Source organism: Mytilus edulis, chromosome 9 (genome assembly GCF_963676685.1).
Source record: "Mytilus edulis chromosome 9, xbMytEdul2.2, whole genome shotgun sequence".
NCBI lineage: Eukaryota > Metazoa > Mollusca > Bivalvia > Mytilida > Mytilidae > Mytilus > Mytilus edulis.
Window position 1 is genome coordinate 3036234 of NC_092352.1, and position 21469 is coordinate 3057702.

Sequence of the window (21469 nt, forward strand, 5' to 3'; positions counted from 1 at the left end):
AAACTTTACATAACAATATTTTATTTTGAAATGACCATTCAGATAAATGTATATAAGAAGTTTCGAACACATCATCTACAACAACCAAACATTTTTTACATGCTTTTAAAATGTTAAAAAAATGTATATAAAACGGAACATTCAATTTGGTATTAGTCAAACCTTGTGGAAAATGCTAAAAAAGGAAAACAGTTGAAAAAGACAAGTCAAGGTTGAAGTGTACAAAATTTTGAAGTTTCTGAAACTGACAGTTTATCCACCCTTATCATGCCTATCTATAAAACATATCATAACAAAAATTCACCAGAAAAAAATATTGCTTTAGGCTATCATGATAGTATTTTTCTCCTGCATAAAATTAAAAATTAATATGATGAAAACAAAAATTTATCATGTTTATTAGCAATACTACTACTTTATTTGTTTTAATAAATCTTATTTTTCTTGTTATACACCTTATTGCTATTTGTCCAGCATAACTGGACCCATGTTCTCATTAATTTTGACGTAATACAAAATATCTGATGCCATTTACATTATGGAAAAATTATTGTTGTTTTATACGGCTTATCGCCAATCCCGGCTGAACTTTTGATGCATACAACAATCACTTTTCCATTTTGGCGTCAGATATTTTGTTTTATGATGTCAAAATTTTACAGGAACCTGTGTGATATCTAGTAACACCGGACAAATAGCGATAAGGTGTATTATGACATCAATAGTTCAACTGTCGCAGATTCTCTGGGTCAACCTGCACAGATTTTAAAATAGACATATATGTATATATATTATCAGGTTTTCTACATATTGATATTGCAAGATATCAACTGCTAGATACAATGTGAACCTTTTTGGTAAGTGCATGAGCGCAGTGAACGACCTAAAAAGCTTCACAATTACCAGGCTTCTCACAAAAGAAATCTAAGTTACTCAATTTTATTACGGCACAATATATACACAAGACAAACAGATATATTTCACAGCACAGGACAAACACTCGACTGTACCACTGACAGTCACATATAACATGTAAAGTTAATGTTCAAGAGCAAATATAGCGTCTAGCCATTAGAAATGATAAATAAATTCATCCAAACAGCTCGAATAAACACATGAGCTAGCCACAGTATACACAAGCACATCTTAAAACTAAGTACACAAAATACATTAAAATTTATAACTAACACAGTTGTATGCGGCGGGTGGGAGGGTAAATAATTTCAATGAAAAATTTCAAATGTACCGCGAATCCCGAAACAAAGAAATATATAAGAGCGTCCTGTATCCAGGTAACAAATTGACCAATCAAAATAAGGAATACTCGGAACAATTTCTTCCGAGTAAATGTAAACAGTGATTCATGTGGTAATTATCCATTTTTATAAAATCAAAAATTACACAATTACCAGGCTTCTCACAAAAGAAATCTAAGTTACTCAATTTTATTACGGCACAATATATACACAAGACAAACAGATATATTTCACAGCACAGGACAAACACTCGACTGTACCACTGACAGTCACATATAACATGTAAAGTTAATGTTCAAGAGCAAATATAGCGTCTAGCCATTAGAAATGATAAATAAATTCATCCAAACAGCTCGAATAAACACATGAGCTAGCCGCCAAGCCAACGGCCGCCAAAAAATAAACAAACAACTGTGCTGAACAAAGAATTAAGCAGATTAATTTTAACTATCATATAAACAATACACAATTTAGCTTGTTAATCTAGCATGCAAGAAATAATATCAAGCAAAAACTAAATAATAAAAGCAAGCAAGGAAGAAACAATATCAACCCTGAACATAAACTTTTCTCCATACAAGAAACAATATCTCATATGAAAAGAAACCGCACCCAACAGTGTGAACAATACTCACTGAAAAGAGTCCCTTACCTGCAATATAAAATAAAAATATTAGTACATATTAATATAAATAAACCTAACTACATCTTAACCAAACAATCTTAAATAATACCAATACATATTAAGGAAAATAAAATAAAAAATAATCCAAATTTTAGTATGGAAGAAATAATATCAACCATAAACTAAAAAAACCCCAAAGGAAGTATGGTAGAAACATGAAATTCAACCATATCTAATCCTTTAACTCCACTTAAGAAATTCATCTCAAATGACAAGTTAACCTATCTAAATTAAATGAGCAACCCTTCTTTTAAAATATAAACCTAACTGCCTTGTACCTTCACAATTGAGATGTAACCCACCATCTTTATAGGCAAATAGCTCCACCTTTGGCTTTCCACATTTCAAAAAACATCTATACGAATGAATGAATTCGACTTCATAACTCAAACATAAATTTAACAAAGCCATATTAACATCCTTTATCTTCTTACCCGTTTCCTCAAAATCAACAGGACGAGGAAGAATACCAGACAAAGCAATAACCATAGAAGGAAACAATAACTTGGCGGTAGAAATTAAATTACAATAGGCAGACTTAAACTGATCAATAGATAAAATATGAATATCATTGGTACCACAATGAATAACTAAACATTTATAACCTCCATAAATACTCCCCTTGTTCTTGTTAAGCTGATAGGTTATTTCTCCAATGGAAGCCCCCCGAAACGCATAAACATCCGCATTCTCAAGCTTCACATATTTTGCAATTGAGTCTGACACTATCAGAAAAGTTCCTGGTTCTACAAAGAAACGATATAAATTAGTAACCTAACAAGGAAACACTCTTCGACATCATTTGCGAAACTTGAAGTTTCTGTTCCAAAGTAAATTCTAAATACTTTTTATAAGCATCACTATGCCAATCTCCATGAAGTTGAATTAATTCCGTAGAAACCTCAGCATGAAAAGCTAAAGTTGCCCCCCCTCTTCTAAAACTATGAGTAGAGTAAAATAAAGAGTTACGACCTGTTTTTTGTATTAAATATCGAAGCTTATTTTGATACTCTTTATAAGTAATGGGTAGAATGCGCCCCTTTTTAACTTTACAAAATAAATAATTTCAATGAAAAATTTCAAATGTACCGCGAATCCCGAAACAAAGAAATATATAAGAGCGTCCTGTATCCAGGTAACAAATTGACCAATCAAAATAAGGAATACTCGGAACAATTTCTTCCGAGTAAATGTAAACAGTGATTCACGTGGTAATTATCCATTTTTATAAAATCAAAAATTACACATTGTGTAGAGCGGCTGATATTTAACAACTCAAAACAATGTCAACAACTTATAGACATATACCAAGACAACTATTTGGAACAAGTCGTAACAAAACCAACACATTACACAGAAACATCACAGTGCACACTTGATCTCTTTTTATACGACCACAAAAATTGAAATTTTTTTTTGTCGTATATTGGTATCACGTTGGCGTCGTCGTCGTCGTTGTCTTCGTCATCGTCCGAAGACATTTGGTTTTCGCACTCTAACTTTAGTAAAAGTAAATAGAAATCTATGAAATTTAAAAACAAGGTTTATAACCATAAAAGGAAGGTTGGGATTGATTTTGGGGTGTTTTGGTCCCTACAGTTTAGGAATTAGGGTCCAAAAAGGGCTCATAAAAGCATTTTTCTTGGTTTTCGCACAATAACTTCAGTATAAGTAAACAGAAATCTATGAAATTTTAACATAAGGTCTGTGATCACAAAAGGAAGGTTGGGATTGATTTTTTGAGTTTAAGTCCCAACAATTTAGGAATAAGGGGCCAAAAACAGGTCCCAAATAACCATTTTTCTTGTTTTTTGCTCGATACCTTTAGTATAAGTTAATAGAAATCTATGAAATTTTAACACAAGGTTTATGACCACAAAAGGAAGGTTTGGATTGATTTTGGGAGTTTTGGTCCCAACAAATTAGGGGCTAAAAGGGTCCAAAATTAAACTTTGTTTGATTTCATAAAAAAATGAATTATTGGGGTTCTTTGATATGCCAAATCTAACCGTGTATTCAGATTCTTAATTTTTGGAAAGATTAGAACTTGTTCTAATTCTTTACTTAGGCACCGGCCTCCCTAACAACAGGACAGGTTAGCTACTGTTACTAAATGTATTCACACTGAAATATAGTTCCCTATGGTTCTCATGTATGTGCACATAATACACATATAAACTGAAAAAAACTGGGTATATTATTGGAGCAGTTCATTCAAGAATGTATGTCATTAAGGTGTGTTGATGTGCAGGCTTTTTAAACAACATTTTGATTAGGTAACTGCATGGGTATTGATTCAACTAGTATGATTGACAACTGTCATTATCACTAAACAATCAGAGACAATGTGGACCTTTAATTATAATGCCCCACCTCCTAAACTGCCAATCAAATTGACCACATTACCTATCAACCTCAGTCTTACATAATTATACAGACCACTCAATATACATATAATTCTTACAAACAAACAAACAAATTAATTTATTAGAGTCCCACCTCTTTAAAACATTTGATATACAACACAATATAATATTAACAATTTATAAAAGAGCCACTCTAAAAAGAGTTATGAGAGACTGTAAAAACACAGATTAAAATACATTGATATTACATCTATTACATGTACTGTCTTAGCATAAAACACCATACTATTAAAAACAATTATAAAAAAGAAAACAAACAGCATTATAAACACTTATTACGAGTATAAAATACACTTTCTCTTAAAAAGTACTTCATGGCAGATTTTGGCTGTAAAATAACAAACTCTATCATCATGAAACATAAATAAAAACTTTTCTTCATTACTTAAATTACTAAAACTACTTTCTATATTACATACACTGTTAGAAAATATCGTTCGCAAATCTGCATATTCTGGGCATTCTAATAAAACATGTTTTTCATCTTCAATTATATTCAAATCATTTTTTCTACAATTAAAACAGAACCTTTCATTTACATCTATACCTTCATATCTGCCAGTTTCAATTTTAATCGGAGCAACACCTGCTCTAAATTTAGCATATGCACTTCTATATTTACATGTCTTAATACACAAGTATTTGACCTCATAATTGAATACACAAATGTGTATATTAGATGTTTGATATTTATAAGGATGATAGATTTATTTATTGCCAATTACTTTTGATCTACATTACATAAAGTGATTCTGTAAATTATATCTGAAAGATAAATGATTAATGGATTAACAAGATATTAAAAAAATGTAATATGAATATAAATATGATTTAATAAAAGGTATTCAAGTAAGGCCTATAATTTACTTGATAAATTTCCAATAATCATCTGTAATTAATCTACAAGTAAATTAGTTCACTTTTTTTTTTTTATCAGGAATTGGCTTGAAACAGTTTTAAAATTTTAAAACTTTTAATTTTAACCATATAACAAACCATTGTTTATTAGTTTATTTCCCATCAATCATTATAAATGTCTATTTTTGTCATTTGAATTTTTATTAGAAGTGAATATATATTTTTGCAATCAAGAAAGAATCTACATTTCAATAAGATAAGTTTTTTAATTGGTTTACGTTGAAAAAGTACATTTTCAATGGCCTGTGTTGAAAAATACTTTAAAAATTGATCAAAAGGCACTCTAAAACTTTTAATCTTCAATGCCATATAACCTCTGTTTCAACTAACAAATTGCCCCAAAACAACATTTTTCCATTTTTTTTGTTGACACTTTAAAGTTTTAAGCTGTTGGTCCAGATTTATGTCTTACAAGGATAGTTGGTAACATTTACTAGAAGAAATTTTGCATTTTTATGTTTTTTTGAAACATGTTCAGAACTGGCAGCATAATTTCGATAAGATATAAACTGCAGTTTAAATAAAATTGTGCAAATTAAGAGACCCATATTATTTAATTTGAGCTCATTTTATCCTCATACTGGAAAAGCAGGTTTCCTTCTAAAGACCTGCTGTAAATGCAATTTTCAGCAATAGAGCTTTATAAATGTTCATTTTCCCCACCATACCTTAATATTAAATAATTCAAACTACTCTTCTAATCTTTCCATGAGTGATATCCATCACTTTGATTGGTCCTGTTTTCAAATTGGTCTACATTAAGGTCCAAAAGGTCCAAAATTAAACTTAGCTTGATTTTATCAAAAATTGAATTCTTGGGGTTCTTTGATATGCTGAATCTAAACATGTACTTAGATTTTTGATTATGGGCCCAGTTTTCAAGTTGGTCCAAATCGGGGTCCAAAATTATTATATCAAGTATTGTGCAATAGCAAGAAATTTTCAATTGCACTGTATAGTGCAGTAGCAAGAAATCTTCAATTGCACAGTATTGTGCAATAGCAAGAAATTTTCAATTGCACTGTATTGCGCAGTAACAAGAAATCTTCTATTGCACAGTATTGTGCAATAGCAAGAAATTTTCAATTGCACTGTATTGCGCAGTAGCAAGAAATCTTCAATTGCACAGTATTGTGCAATAGCAAGAAATCTTCAATTGCACAGTATTGCGCAATAGTAAGAAATATCTAATTGCACAATATTGTACAATAGCAAGAAATTTTCAATTGCACAGTTTTGCACAATAGCAAGAAATATTGAATTGTACAGTATTGTCCTGTTTTCAAATTGGTCTACATTAAGGTCCAAAAAGCTTTGTTTGATTTCATCAAAAATTGAATTCTTGGGGTTCTACATGTTCTATGATATGCTGAATCTAACCATGTATTTAGATTTTGGATATTGGACCATAATAGGTAAATGTTCAATTTAAAATTTTTAAGTTTTTTAGCATAAGTTCTTAGACCACATTCATTCTATGTCAGAAACCTATGTTGTGTCAACTATTTAATTACAATCCAAATTCAGAGCTGTATCAAGCTTAAATGTTGTGTCCATTCTTGCCCCAACTGTTCAGGGTTCGACCTCTAAGGTCGTATAAAGCTGCACCCTGCGGAGCATCTGGTTTACTAATAACAGCTCTCTAGTAAATAAAACTTAAGTCATTCCCGGAATTTCCGATCACGAAATTGTTTATATTGAATCCAACTTAAAACCTAGAAGAGCAAAAAAAAAACACCTAGAAAAGTTTTTCTATACAAAAAAGCAAATACTGAACAAATTAAAGAAAAGCTTAATAACATACACCTTAACGATATTACAAACCTAGAAAATCTCACAATGGACGAACTTTGGGATAATTTCAAAACAAAGGTATTAAAAACCATGGAAGAGTCCATCCCTACTAAAATGACAAATAACACCAAACAGAAACTACCATGGATTAATAAAGAAACAAAGTCACTGATTAGAAAAAGGAACAAATTGTTCAAAACAATGAAAACAGACTCGCACAATAAAATCAATAAACAGTACAGGGAAACAAAAAAACTGCTTCAGAAAGAGACAAGAAAAGCTTATTGAACATATCTGGAAATTATCATTTGTTACGACGAAAGCTTACAAACCTTTCAAAAACAGAAAAAAAAATTGGAATTATATTAGGTCCACCAAAAAAGACAGTTCAGGAGTTGCACCATTAAGATCTGAGGGCATTCTGATAGATGACACAAAAGAAAAAGCTGAAATACTCAATAAACAATACCACTCTGTTTTTACATCTGAAAATGATAAAGAACAAATACCAACTCTTTCGGACAACTATCCATCTATTGCAGAAATACATGTACACACCAAATGGCATAGAAAAACTCTTAAAAAATCTTTATCCGTCTAAAGCTACAGGTCCAGATGAAATACCAGCATGTATTCTTTAACAATTTGCACCTGAATTTGCACCACATCTCACTTTCATTTTTAACACATCTTTCTTCAGGGCCGTAACTAGGGATCGATTTCAGGTGAGGCAGGGGTTTGGGACCGCCGATTAAGGCCCCTAGAGAGGGGGTTTTGGGGTGCAGCCTCCCGCTGATTTTTTTCGATCAGTAAAATGGCTTAAAATGACCCGTTTTCCTTCGATTTCGTTACTTTAAGACTCGTCAGTATTGCTTGAACCTGGAAGCAATTTTTATGCAAAAACAAACTGAGATTGCTGTTCGGGGTGAGCCAAGGCTCCGTCTTGTGGGTCGTACTTTTAACTATAATTATTAACATTAAATACATTGTGACCGCCGATTTTTTTCTCTCAATAAAATGGCGAAAAAAAACACCTGTTTTCCTTCGATTTCCTTACTTTACAACTCATCAGTAATGCTTGAAACTCGGGAGCAATTTGTTTTGCAAACAATTATTATCTGTATTTAAAGATATTTTTGTTAGAAATCAAATTGGTAACATATCAAGTAAGATAATAGAACGCAAGAATATTTTTTTTTATCGAGGACCTTGAATTTCAATATCATAGTTTGAAAGCTGAATAGACATATATAGAACTACAACGAATGGGAGTGTTTAACTACTAATTTAGGCATTGAGTCAATGACCATAATGTTCTCGTACGATCGGGAGACGTACTGTCTGACTAGACATGTTCAAAAAATTATCCAAAAGCTGATTCAGCCGGTAACGAATTTCCGATATCATAAAAGATTCACAAAAGTCGATTTGAAAAGCTCACTAGAGCTTGTGTTTATGTAGTTTATTGAATATCGACTCTAAATAAAGCTTTGAATCATGACAATACAAAGGGAACTTCCTCTGCTTAATTGAGCCCCTAAACATGGTAAATAAATGTGATCAGTTAACTTTTAATCAAAATTGCCGATAACAAAGTTTCATATGCGTTCTCGTACGACAGAGGAAATATTGAATAACAGATGGATGGCCACACGAAAAAAAACCACCAAAAAACAAATACTGAAATGGTTCACTTTCGATAAAAAAAATCCTGAAAATAACAGAAATATCACGTATCATGATAACACTGTTAAAACTGTAAACATGTGTTGTTCATAATACAAATTCAAGTTCTTCGTGTACATATTGTCACTTCCCTTTTATTACTTCAAAAACAAAAAATTGGTGTAGAAAATTCAGGGGAGGCAGTTGCCTCCCCTGCCTCATAGGTAGTTACGGCCCTGACCTGGAATTGGGTATCAGCCTTCCTTAATAACAGAACGCAACAGGTTGCGCTTGACGGAGAGGTATATAGCCAAATGCCTGTGGTAAGTAGAGTGTCCCAAGGCTCAGTCTTGGGTCCACTACTTTTTCTCATCTTCATTAATGACCTACCTGCAGCAGTAACATCAAAAACACGCTTGTTTGCAGATGATTGTATCTTATACAGAAACATAACAAATCACCAAGATTGTACCCTACTACAAAATGACCTAAACTGCCTAGCCAAATGGGAACAAACTTGGGGTATGCAATTCCATCCAGAAAAATGCAACTCTCTCACTGTAACAAGATCACAGTCACCATTCAAACATGACTATGTATTAAAAGGCCACATCTTAGAATCCGTCAGCACTGCAAAATATCTCGGTATCACCCCTTCTCACATGTCTTGGGATACACATATCAACAACGTTACTGCAAAAGCAAATAAGATCATAAGCTTTCTTAAAAGAAATTTAAAAATAAACCAGGAAGAAACAAAAAGTTTGGCATACAAATCCATGGTATGTTCGAATTTAGAATACTGCTCTTCAGTTTGGTCACCTCACACCCAAAAACAAAAAGACAACATTGAAAAAGTACAAAGAAGGGCAGCACGTCAACAGGTACCACAACATCAGTAGTGTCACTTCCATGATTGACCATCTTCACTTGAAACTCGCAGAACATCAATCGAGTAACTATGCTGTACAAAATCTTACACAATCTCATTGCAGTATATCCAAACCTTTACCTTTTACCACAGCCAGTCAAAAACACCAGATTCACTAATTCATTACAATACCAAACATTTAGCACAAGAACAGATTACTTCAAGTACAGCTTTTTTCCATTCACAGTTGTACTGTTAAACTCACTTCCATTGAATGTCATCAGTGTCAACTCCCTGGATCAGTTTAGAATACTGATCCAGAGTCAGTATATTTAGATATCCAACCTGTTTGTAAATATGTAAATGTGTTAATTTTTTGATTTTTTTTTTGCACAAAATTATTTTTGAATTATTGCACTCATAAATTGTTATATTTTATTAAGTGTCTGTTTGCGATGTGCCGTTGTATAGTCATCGATGTGCTGATGGATTGTCATACAATGTAGATGTAGATGTAGAATATTTTAATTGGAAACATCAGAATTGTCAGATCTGTAGTTAAGACCTTCCTAGATACATACATTTGTACACTTTGACATTTAAGCAGGATATTTTTGGAAACACATTCAAAACAGTTATCACCAGTAAACATGGTAAATAGAAATATGAAAGCTAAAAGAAATCATTTTTAACATTTTTTTTCTTTAACAAATCTATGCTGACAATAGTAGGTCCGAGACCACAACTAATTCGTAGTGCATTTCTTTTAGAACATAAATGAAAATTAAAAAAATCCCATCTGCGCTTTCTCAATGAAACTTTTACAGTGTGTTTTGTACTACTTTTGGGACAAATTATATCAAAATTATAGAAAACTTCATTGGCTCTAACTCAAAATATGGACAATTTTATGTTTGGGGCGTCTTGAAATCTTTTGACAGCTTCCGAAGTGCTAATTTTTAACCTTTTTCAGCTGGACCAAATCACTACTTTCCTTTAAAATTCTGGACCCAAATTTGTTTGCATTGTAATTTCACCCCCACTTCTTCAACTTTGAGGCATCAAACATGGAGAAATAAATTTGGAAGGGGTATGAATAATATTGGCAAGTAACCCACTGTCAACACTAGGGACTATATTCGTAAACAAGGAAAATCAAGGGACGACAAATGTGGTCTCGGACCAGTAAACATTTAGTCAGGTAAGCAATGCATGCTTCTAATAAACCTGCTTTATCAAATCATTTTAATTTCAGGAAGATGGGGAAGAACAAAGGTGGAATTCCACAAAAAGAACAGTTTCAAAGAATGCAATACTTATATCAGGTACATGTAACTATAGCTATAACATTATTTTTAAAGCTATACCATTTTTAGTTGGCTAATTGTTTACTGGTATACTTCTTTTACCATCGCTAACTTGTACACAGCACATTTTTACAAATACCTTTAAATATCAGGATTTTTTCCCAAATGTCATACATACAAGTTGTATAGGCAAATATACATTGAAACAAGCCTAAAAAATAACCAGAAAACTGCCAGGACCCTCACTTTAATCAGCCAACCTTCTTTATTTATATAAACCTATAATGGAGATGAACAATAAGATATTTTTCCTTTGAAATATTTAAGAGGGACAACTGATAATGACCTTTATAAATCATCTTCGTAGTATGAGTTATAACTTCAAGAAAATATAATACAGACTTCAAATATTACTGGGATACTCCAGCTTAGTGGGATTATGTATTTATACATGTGTGTTGAGTTGACTTTTTATTTTAGGCTGCCAATCAATGTATCAAGTCTGACCCTAGAGATCTCAACCTTTGCAGATTTTATCTAACAACAATGAGAAGCATAGCAAAGAAGTCAGTTCTGAGATTGTAAGTTCTGTTTAGCAAAGTACCCATAGTCAATTCTTATATTGTAAGTTTGTTTAGGAGAGAAGTAAGGTCTTGAATAGACTGTAAGTTCCTTTAGCAAAAAGGTCAAATCTTAGATTATAAGTTCTGTTTAGCAAAGAAGTCTCTCTCTAGATTGTGAATTCTACTTAGCAAAGACGTTAGTCTTTAGATTGTAAGTTCTACATACAAATTTGTACTTGTAGAAAACTTTTACTTACACTAAAATAATTAAAACATTAATCAGCAAAATTCATGTATGGTAAAAAAAAATTCTCCTTGATTGAACAACCTTGAATCTTGATAACTTGATTTTTTTGAAAATGGACTATTTATTTGGACAAGTGAACTAGATAAATGCTACACTCTAGACAGCAACCAAACAACAAATAACTAAAAAAAACATCTTCAAATCAAAATATGGTCTTTTTAAGTAACACCCTATTTATGGGCTTATCTTTTCATACAGGTAGGAAAATTCTTAGAACATGTTTGTGACAAGGAATACACAACTACGCATGTTAATTTTACCATGCAATTTCCATAATTGTGTATCTTAAAATACAGTGTGCTGGTTAAAAGTTAAATTAGATTATATTTATTGAATTACTTCCCTTTATTAACTACCTGCTTTATATATCTGTAAATTACTTCATGTCATGCTCAAGTTAGTTTCATGTACATTTACCAATTTTTCTATTCACCATTGTTTAAACTTTTCTTGATTTGTTTGTCTGACTTGATTTAAAAAAAATCAATTATTTGGAATATATTTTATTTTACAGACATGTTGACATCAAGAGAACAATGTGTAAAAAGTGCTGTGTTTTATTGATACCAGGAGTAACAGCCATTGTGAGGACAAAAAGTAAGTAAAGGTGATGTGATGTCTACAGTATATATCTATGTCACAAATAATCATACATAGATTCAATTTGTTGGTGCCACAATCCCATCTATTTCTTCTCACTCTGTGCTCAGTTTCATTGTGGATCCATTGTTATTCGTTGGATAACAATTTTCTTGGATTTCCTCGATATACACGAACCAAAAATTTAATGTTCAAAAATTAAAGCATAAACTTTTTATAGGCTAGTATGCATACTTTTGTCAAACTAGAAATCAAATATCCATGATAAGATAATTTTCCCTTAATCTGCAAAAAATGGTACCCTCAAAAATAAAAGAATCCACAGTAATCTAAAAAAAAAAAATATGAAAAAAAACATCGCTACATTGAAGACCTGTTGGTGACCTTCTGCTGTTGTTTTTTTCTATGGTCGGGTTGTTGTCTCTTTGGCACATTCCCCATTTCCATTCTCAATTTTATTGAAACCACACAAAAACAATCTGTATGTTGATTATAAAATTTCCCAAATGTAGGCAATATAAAATATCATCTGCTTATCACAAAGAAAAGTTCTTTAGCTAGTTGACTGTCCTCACTTGCCAAAACAGCTGTAATTGTGACTTGAAACTGATATTTTGTTTTATCGGTCGTCCAACTGTCTATATCAATCGGCTCAGCTCTTAATAAAACTCCATATCACGGCTTTGTGACGTCAAATACGTTGACCTGGCCTTAATAACTTTGACCTGGACATATCAGCGACGTCATAATGTTTGAACCGACGTTGATAAGTTTGACCTGAACTTATCAAGTCTACTTCCGGTTGCTGGTGAAACTAAGACAATACTTCCAAAAGACGCAAATACAGCCCGATAAATCGATTATCAGGTTATCGGCATATTAATATTGTAAAATATCAGCTGCTCGACATAATATGAAGGCTTTTTGATCTCGTTCGCTGCGCTTACTCGACAAAAAGCTTCAAATTATGTCTCGCAGCTGATATTTTACGATATCAAAATGCAGACAACCTGATAATCGGTACATATAAATATACAGAAATCCCTGTTTATCAGTGTACATCTAGTATGGTTATGTGTTGTGATGTTTATCAGTGTACATCTAGGAATCTAGTATGGTTATGTGTTGTGATGTTTATCAGTGTACATCTAGGAATCTAGTATGGTTATGTGTTGTGATGCTTATCAGTGTACATCTAGGAATCTAGTATGGTTATGTGTTGTGATGTTTATCAGTGTACATCTAGGAATCTAGTATGGTTATGTGTTGTGATGTTTATCAGTGTACATCTAGGAATCTAGTATGGTTATGTGTTGTGATGCTTATCAGTGTACATCTAGGAATCTAGTATGGTTATGTGTTGTGATGTTTATCAGTGTACATCTAGGAATCTAGTATGGTTATGTGTTGTGATGTTTATCAGTGTACATCTAGGAATCTAGTATGGTTATGTGTTGTGATGCTTATCAGTGTACATCTAGGAATCTAGTATGGTTATGTGTTGTGATGTTTATCAGTGTACATCTAGGAATCTAGTATGGTTATGTGTTGTGATGTTTATCAGTGTACATCTAGGAATCTAGTATGGTTATGTGTTGTGATGTTTATCAGTGTACATCTAGGAATCTAGTAAGGTTATGTGTTGTGATGCTTATCAGTGTACATCTAGGAATCTAGTATGGTTATGTGTTGTGATGCTGCATAAAGCAATCACAAATCAATCAATTGTAATGTTTTGCTTTTGTAACATAAAATGTTGCAGGCTCAGCAACAAAAAATCTAGAGGATAGCGTACATCATTAACAAAAAGAAAGCTAGCAATGCATTATGACAAGCTGTAATATCATCCAAAGTGTATAAAAGTCTAGTATATCTGACTCTCATTGAAGTTAAATGTAATATATTGTATAGGTAAAAAGGAGAAACACCTTGTTGTTACCTGTCTGGAATGTGATACAGTCAAGAGATTTCTTCTGAGGAAAGACTACAAACTATGGTTAGACAATCCACAGGCTTGGCTTGACCATATAAAGCCAATAACAGATTTCCAGTCAGCAAATAAAAAACAGAATAATGGTATGCCAAATGACTTAATTAACTATAGATTGTAGTTATACATGTTATAATACAAATTATTATAATTATTTTGTTATATTTTCATGAATGCATAGCCATTAAACAAATATGACTTCAATTTGATAAACTGCTTCATTAAAACATGATCTAAAATAAAGTGTTTACTTTTCACTATTTCTAAAGGCATACATTTAGACAATTATGAATATTAGGCTTAACCTTATTTTCTCTCCTAGGCTGTACCTTGCTTACTGATTATCTCCCCTTTGTATATTTTACCATTATACATTTTATATAGTTTCTCATGTGGAGTACTTAAAATCATGCTTCCCAGTATGTAAACACAACTGTCAGAGTTAAAGGTTAAAGAAATAAGTTTGTTATGAAGTTAATCAAAGTTAATGCAGAAAATTTCACGTCTGCTTTAAAAATATAATACCGGGTAGTTTTCTTTGGTAGAGTCAGTTATTGATAAAGAATATTTACACATTTTTAGAAGGTTGAAACAGATACATTTATTGATAATAATGAGGCGAGTTGTATAGTTCCTGTCACAGAGACAGCAATAATGATTCCCTATGGGACCAAAGGAACAGGATGAAAATAATTATTGGGCACTGTTAAATATTTATTAAAGGGGCGCTAGCTGTCAAATTGATGTTCACCGATTTGACTCAAATTTTCAAATTTTGTGTATTTTAGTCTAGACCCCATCTAATTAACTATTGAGTTGAACTCTGATGACCATATAAGTGATGTAAACATAAATATAGATACAAATAGATTAAGCAACTCGTGCAATTGGAATTTTATAGGTCTGTTTAATTTGATAATATCTAAGAAAAATATATGTTCATCATCGTTTTTACCTTATAAGAAATTTTTTTGTGGATCGAAGCAGTCAATCAAATGATTTACCTTTGTTTCACTTTCAATGTTGACATTCTTTGTCTTTAAATAACTGTACACGGACAATGCATGCGTTATACTATCTCTAACTGAGGAGTTCAATTGAAGTTCACATGAATATGAATTTAATAAGGTCGAATTATTCACATGCACGTGAATAATTCATTATCAATGTTTCTTAGCTTAATTACACAAAATTTAACCATTATAGCTACTAAAAGGGAATTATCATTTCACTATTTCACATTCTTTAATGATTGAAGGTGTAATACCACCATTGATTTTCCCCTAATTGTCTTTGTTAAATTTGCACTTTTCAAAAAAATGTGCAGAATTTATCCTTGTTTCAAATAAAGAAATACTTGGCATGAGTAAAGTTTTATCTTGTCCAGTACTATAGAAAAAATTCACATAAAATTTCATTGCATATAAGAAAATAACCATCATTGGAAGTTAACCAATCAAATTCATCCCCTTAATTTATCTGTGTACAAGGTTTAGTCACCATGTAACCTCAAGATTACAAAATTTTCTATAGAAATCCCAAATAAAAAATAATGGGGTTTTGAACAAGGCTTCCAAAACGGTCATATATTCCGGACAATTGTATAATGTCCGGTAAAAGTCCGGCTGGGAAAAGCATGAAACGGTCTTTTACTTTTTAGATATCAAGGTTTTTTCGGTCATTTTTATATAATTCACGATCTTTTTGACCCAATATTTTGCCTTTAACAGCCACACATTTCCGGTCATAAAAGTGACATGATGATTAATTACTATCAAAACAACCCCTACTTCAATACTTTCTAATTTTAATCAAGGCTAATTAGTTGTTGGACAGCTTAAATCGGTGAAGCCTGAAATCTACCTGTTCAGGTGACAGGTAAACTATTTTCAGTACCGGACATCTTATAAATTGATCGGTCTATTAACAATTATTTTTTAACATTTCAGCGGTTTGTATCTAATTGATTTAGACCAAAAGATTAAAATTATAAGAAATATGTTTATAAACATGATTTGATGAAAATTAAAAAAAAATCGTCCGAACTACGATAGTACAAACTGGAACACATGTGCGCATGTGCACAGGTGGGAAGTTACCTGTTACCTGTTACCTATTCTGTACTTTCCACCTTTATCAGATGAACCACTTCAGTTGGAATATCCTCTTGAAGTGTAGAATCCCTTATATTCACTATTGGATTAAAAACATCTTCTTTATACACTTATATACACCGCCACCACACTTATTTAAAAGTATTCAAACTGTATATACAGTCATATTTTAAAATCTAAAACTTGATAGATTCATCCATTGTTATTTTGTCCTTTATCTCACTTGAGTCTCTCTCCTCATCGATAGAATATATATACATCACATCTATCCACCAAGCACATAGACTGTGAAACTTGCTCAGCTCAGCAAATGTCTAATTCACATTCCTTATACTTAAACATACTCATCAAATGCAAACTGTAAGTCCTAACCCTTACACTTATACCTAGTATATACCCCTAACCAAAGAGCCTCATTACAGAGTAATTTATTCTTAAACTTAAGGTAATGAACCATTACATTGTTATTTGTACTTAAAACTTAGCGACAAATAAACATTTAAAATCTAAAAATAATATGTAAAGTTATCACCTATCATATAAGCATTAAAAAGACCACCTAACTTTAACAATCAGTTTAAATCTTTGCTTATCATTATCATCTATACCACACTCAAAAAATAAATTTCACTATATATGTCTCTATAACTTGGAAAACTATATGAACAGTCTTTATAGTAACAAGCTAGTTCTCTTCTGATGTAGACCAAAACATAAGCTGCTTGACAGGCGCTCAATAGTTGTCCATAATTGTTTTAAAAACTGGAATTTTGTACAGTCCACTATTAATTGTAATAGATTATCTTCAAAGTTAAATAAATCATCCACAAGAAGAGCATTTATCTTATCATTTAGTAGATTTCTTAGTAGCATAATGAATTTCCTTCTCACTCCTTCCAAAGAGTTACATTTTATAAGAAAGTGCATTAAGTCTTCAGATTGTTTAAAACACAGAGGGCATAAAGAACTTGTTCTATTTCCATTAAATTTTGCTCGATCAGCTTGAAGAGTGTAAGTCCCACTTATTATTTTGGCTTTGACACATGCTCTTTTAACGGATAAAAGTTCTGAACCACTACTCTCCCAGATATTATGAACTACACCAACTTTAAAGTTATCAACATTTAACATTTTCATAGATACTTTTGTCCTAGCTTCAAGAATTAAAATGTTTTTCCAATAGTCATTCACTGCGTTATAAACCAATTTTTTCCAAATATGCTTTTCTGGGACTAGATCCAGTACCTCTATAGGAGATGGCAATTCATACATTTCTGTTAATTTTATAATTTGAATAAACCAGCTTTCAGAGTCTCTTGTTTTCAAAGCAAGCTGTCTTTGAGCGATACTGCGTTCAACTGACCCGTGATTATCTGCAATGTTACGAAATAGGGAAAGCATTTTTTTGTGGATTTCAGATTCTATAGGAAGCTGACCAGTCAGGACTAAAACAGCAGAATTCGCAGTGCGTGACGGCAGATGCTGGATTTGTTTCAACAATTGTATATAATAAACAGATAGTTTTGCTATATCAGTTTTTGTTAATCGAATAATATCCAGGCCATACAGTAGCCTCGGAATGACAAAGCACTTTATCATGTGAACTGAGACCTTCGGATTTATCCCATTCAGGCCATAGAGACCAGCGCCCATCAATGCATATACTGTTTTACGAGCAGTTTGTATTCTATCTAGTACAACTTCTTTAACTCCAAATTTAGAATTTATGTCCCTTTTTATTCCTAAGTGGGTAGCATTAATTGGTGTATTTAACTTTTGGTCGTTCATATACCAGGAATGTTCTGACTTGTCTCCTATTTTCAATACACAGGATTTCTGTTCACTAATCGAATATCTAAATTTATTTGCATGGTCCATTTGAATATTAATCATAGTTTGTAGTTCATATGGATCATTAGCTATCAATGTAACATCGTCTGCTACAGTTGGAGCACCACAGTATATTGAACCTATGTACGACCCAATTTTGTTTTCCTCATAGATTTTCAGTAAAGAGTTAATAAAAACTTTATACGCAGTTGGAGACCAAACACCTCCTTGACGGACGCCTTGTTTTTCTTTAAACCCACGTGAATAATTTCCTTCCCATTTTACTTTTGTAGTTAAGTCTTCATACCATGCCCTAAATAATAACCAATTATCTCCAGATATGTTCATTTTATGCATTTCTCTAAATAGGCCAGCATGCCATACTATATCAAACGCTTTTTTAGCATCAGTTAATCCAATATATATGGGTAAACGTTTTTCTTTAGCTTCTATTCTTAGTTCAGTTACAACCAGCCCCGCTACAGTAGGGGATTCCCCTTCAGTGAACCCTTTTTGTAATCTACTTTGCTGATTTTTAATAGAGCTTTTGTTACGGGATAAATGTAGCTTTTCTATAGTTTTTCCAATAGCACTAGTTATAGTTATACGTCTATATGAATTTGGATCTTCTTTTGGTTTTCCTCCATTTTTAAACAGAGGGCATCCTATCCCTATTTTTAAATTATTTGGGACAGCAACAGTTTTAAAAATCAAGTTTATCAATTTAGTTAGTATATTTACAACTGTCTGACCTCCATATTTCAAGTGTTCTATGGTGAATTTATCAACATCTGGAGCTTTTCCATTTTTAAAAGATAAAATACATTTATTCAATTCGTACTCAGTCACTTCCTGAATCGGTTCTCTTGTACTTAAGAAAATATCAGTTAATATTTCAATGTCATTATTAACCAAATTGAAAAATTTACTATCGAATCTATCTTGCACAGATGGCGAGGCCAAATCTTCAAAGTATTCAGCCCAAGCTCCCAGAATAGAGGCTGAATTATTATACAGTCTATTGTTAACCTTCAAAATTGAAGTTGTGGATGACCTTGCATTTCTCTGCTTATTTACTAATGCGAAAAATTGTTTATCATTATTCTCATTTAATTCCATAATTTTGGTATACGTATTTTCTCTTTTCTCAGCAGCCAATCGTCTTTGGGCAGAACGAAGTTTTTTCTTTTGCACTTTCATTCGAATATAGTTAATGCTAGATTTATTATCTTTATTACCTTCATTTTTCCATTTCCAATAGTAAAATTTACCCTCCTTAACAATTTCAGTCATTTCTGGGGTCCAGTCCCTTTTCCTCTTAAATTTCTTTTTCCTTTTTGGGCATAGACTTTCAGCAGTAGTCACAATAATGTCAGAAAATTTTGTTAAAATGTTCTCTATATTTTCAGCAGTTTCAACCACAGCCACATCACTAAATTCAGTTAATCTCTCTTGAAGTAAATTTTCATATTTTTGTTTATCAATTTTATCCCATTTTATACGTAAAGGTCTAGGATCGCTAGTGCTAATATCCATCCTTTCAAGTTTAATTATGCATCCTACATTTCTTCAAAAATGCTAAAATTATCATTCAACCCCTGTATCTAAAGTTCATTTGAAGTATTTTGTTGAAAAAATAACGTGGAAAGAGCTCCTTCACTCAGTTGTGCTTTGTGAAACGTACACGGATTTCACGTATCCGTACATGGTCCATGTTTTACCATTGTCATGTCAACATCTGGTTTAAAAACGAAAGTAAAGTTTTGACAACATCATTTTGCACAAATAAAGAGTCTAAGGCAGATATGAGCACGCTGATGTGCACACTTTGAATGATGCACTGTCAATTTAACAGTTTACGTCAGAACATCAAATTCATATCAAAGTAAAGTTTAATAACGTTTTTTTTAATCTAATGTCAATCATTGGGATGGCCATCTGATTACTATAATTTATTTAAATTGCCTTTTGTGACTTAGTCTTAGGGATTAAAATCGGGATCAGATATAAAATGTCCGGCTGGCTCAAATATTTTTTGGAAGCCCTGGTTTTGAAATATCTAAGACATATGTTTTTGACACAGAAATGTTTTTACTGCAATAAAAAGTAAGATTAATTACCTACAACTGTCAAATTCAAGGGAATATTTTTTAGACCTACTTTCGTATACAACCGGATGTGACGTACCATGATTTGTTGGTATTACACCTAAAGAAGACATTTTTGTTCAATAAACTGAATGTAACTTTTTCCCTTTGTAATACTGGTTATTTCAAGCATTTCTGTCAAGTTTTGTCATAAACAGTTCAATAGTTTGAGAAAAATCTAGTATAATGAAAGACGACATCTACAGCGATTCAAGCAAAATTTCTTCAACAAATCCAAACAAAGTCGCATCAAGACATATGTTTATGACACAGAAATGTTTTTACTGCAATAAAAAGTAGGATTAATTACCTACAACTGTCAAATTCAAGGGAATATTTTTTAGACCTACTTTCGTATACAACCGGATGTGATGAACCATGATTTGGTGGTATTACACCTGAACCAAAAAAAATCATACTTTAGATTTTTAATATATATCTTGTAGCTAGTGCCCCTTTAAATGATTTTTTTATTTATTTTTTCAAATTCCAGAAGAAGTCAAAACATGAAATGTTAGTTTAATAGAGCAAGTATGATGTATGTGGATACAGCATTCGTGAAAGATGAGTCATGCCACAGAAAACAAAATGATGCACAGGGAACAGGAAATGTTATCACCAATTCCATAAATTAATTTTCATGTACAATGACAGTATGTTTAAAGGGAATGAAATACAGAATATAATGAAAAGATACAGATTATTAGTCAAAATTTATTGTGAATCAGAATTATGACTGGATGAATTAAGCAATTAAATGGACCAATAAAAAGTATTTCCTTATTTGTTATATTTGTAAACAATTTCACTGCTATCACCTTTATACATTATTCTTTCAAAAGCAAAGACACAGGTGGAAAATTCTTAATATAATTGAGAATGGAAATGAGGAATATGTCAAAGAGACTACAACCCGAGTGGCAGAATTTAACAGCAGATATCAACTTTCAATCTTTTGAGCCGTGAAGAATATATCTTTACCACACTTGAATTAAT

At 32.0% G+C, this 21469-nt stretch overlaps 1 protein-coding gene across 4 annotated transcripts; it reads left to right on the top strand.

Annotated features, from left to right (window-relative positions):
- The first annotated feature begins 101 nt into the window (after window positions 1-101).
- LOC139487500 (ribonuclease P protein subunit p21-like) lies at window positions 102-21248 on the top strand. 4 transcript variants are annotated; one of them, XM_071272353.1, is made up of 6 exons: window positions 102-211; window positions 10871-10940; window positions 11403-11503; window positions 12307-12389; window positions 14304-14468; window positions 20970-21248. In XM_071272353.1, the coding sequence occupies exons 2-6, from the start codon at window positions 10875-10877 to the stop codon at window positions 20981-20983; spliced, it is 429 nt and encodes a 142-aa protein (XP_071128454.1). In that variant the 5' UTR covers window positions 102-211; window positions 10871-10874; the 3' UTR covers window positions 20984-21248. The 4 variants fall into 4 exon arrangements, with proteins under 4 accessions (XP_071128454.1, XP_071128451.1, XP_071128452.1 ...); XM_071272350.1 differs by having other exon boundaries at window positions 104-211; window positions 20967-21248; XM_071272351.1 differs by having other exon boundaries at window positions 195-219; window positions 20967-21248.
- Window positions 21249-21469: the final 221 nt, after the last annotated feature.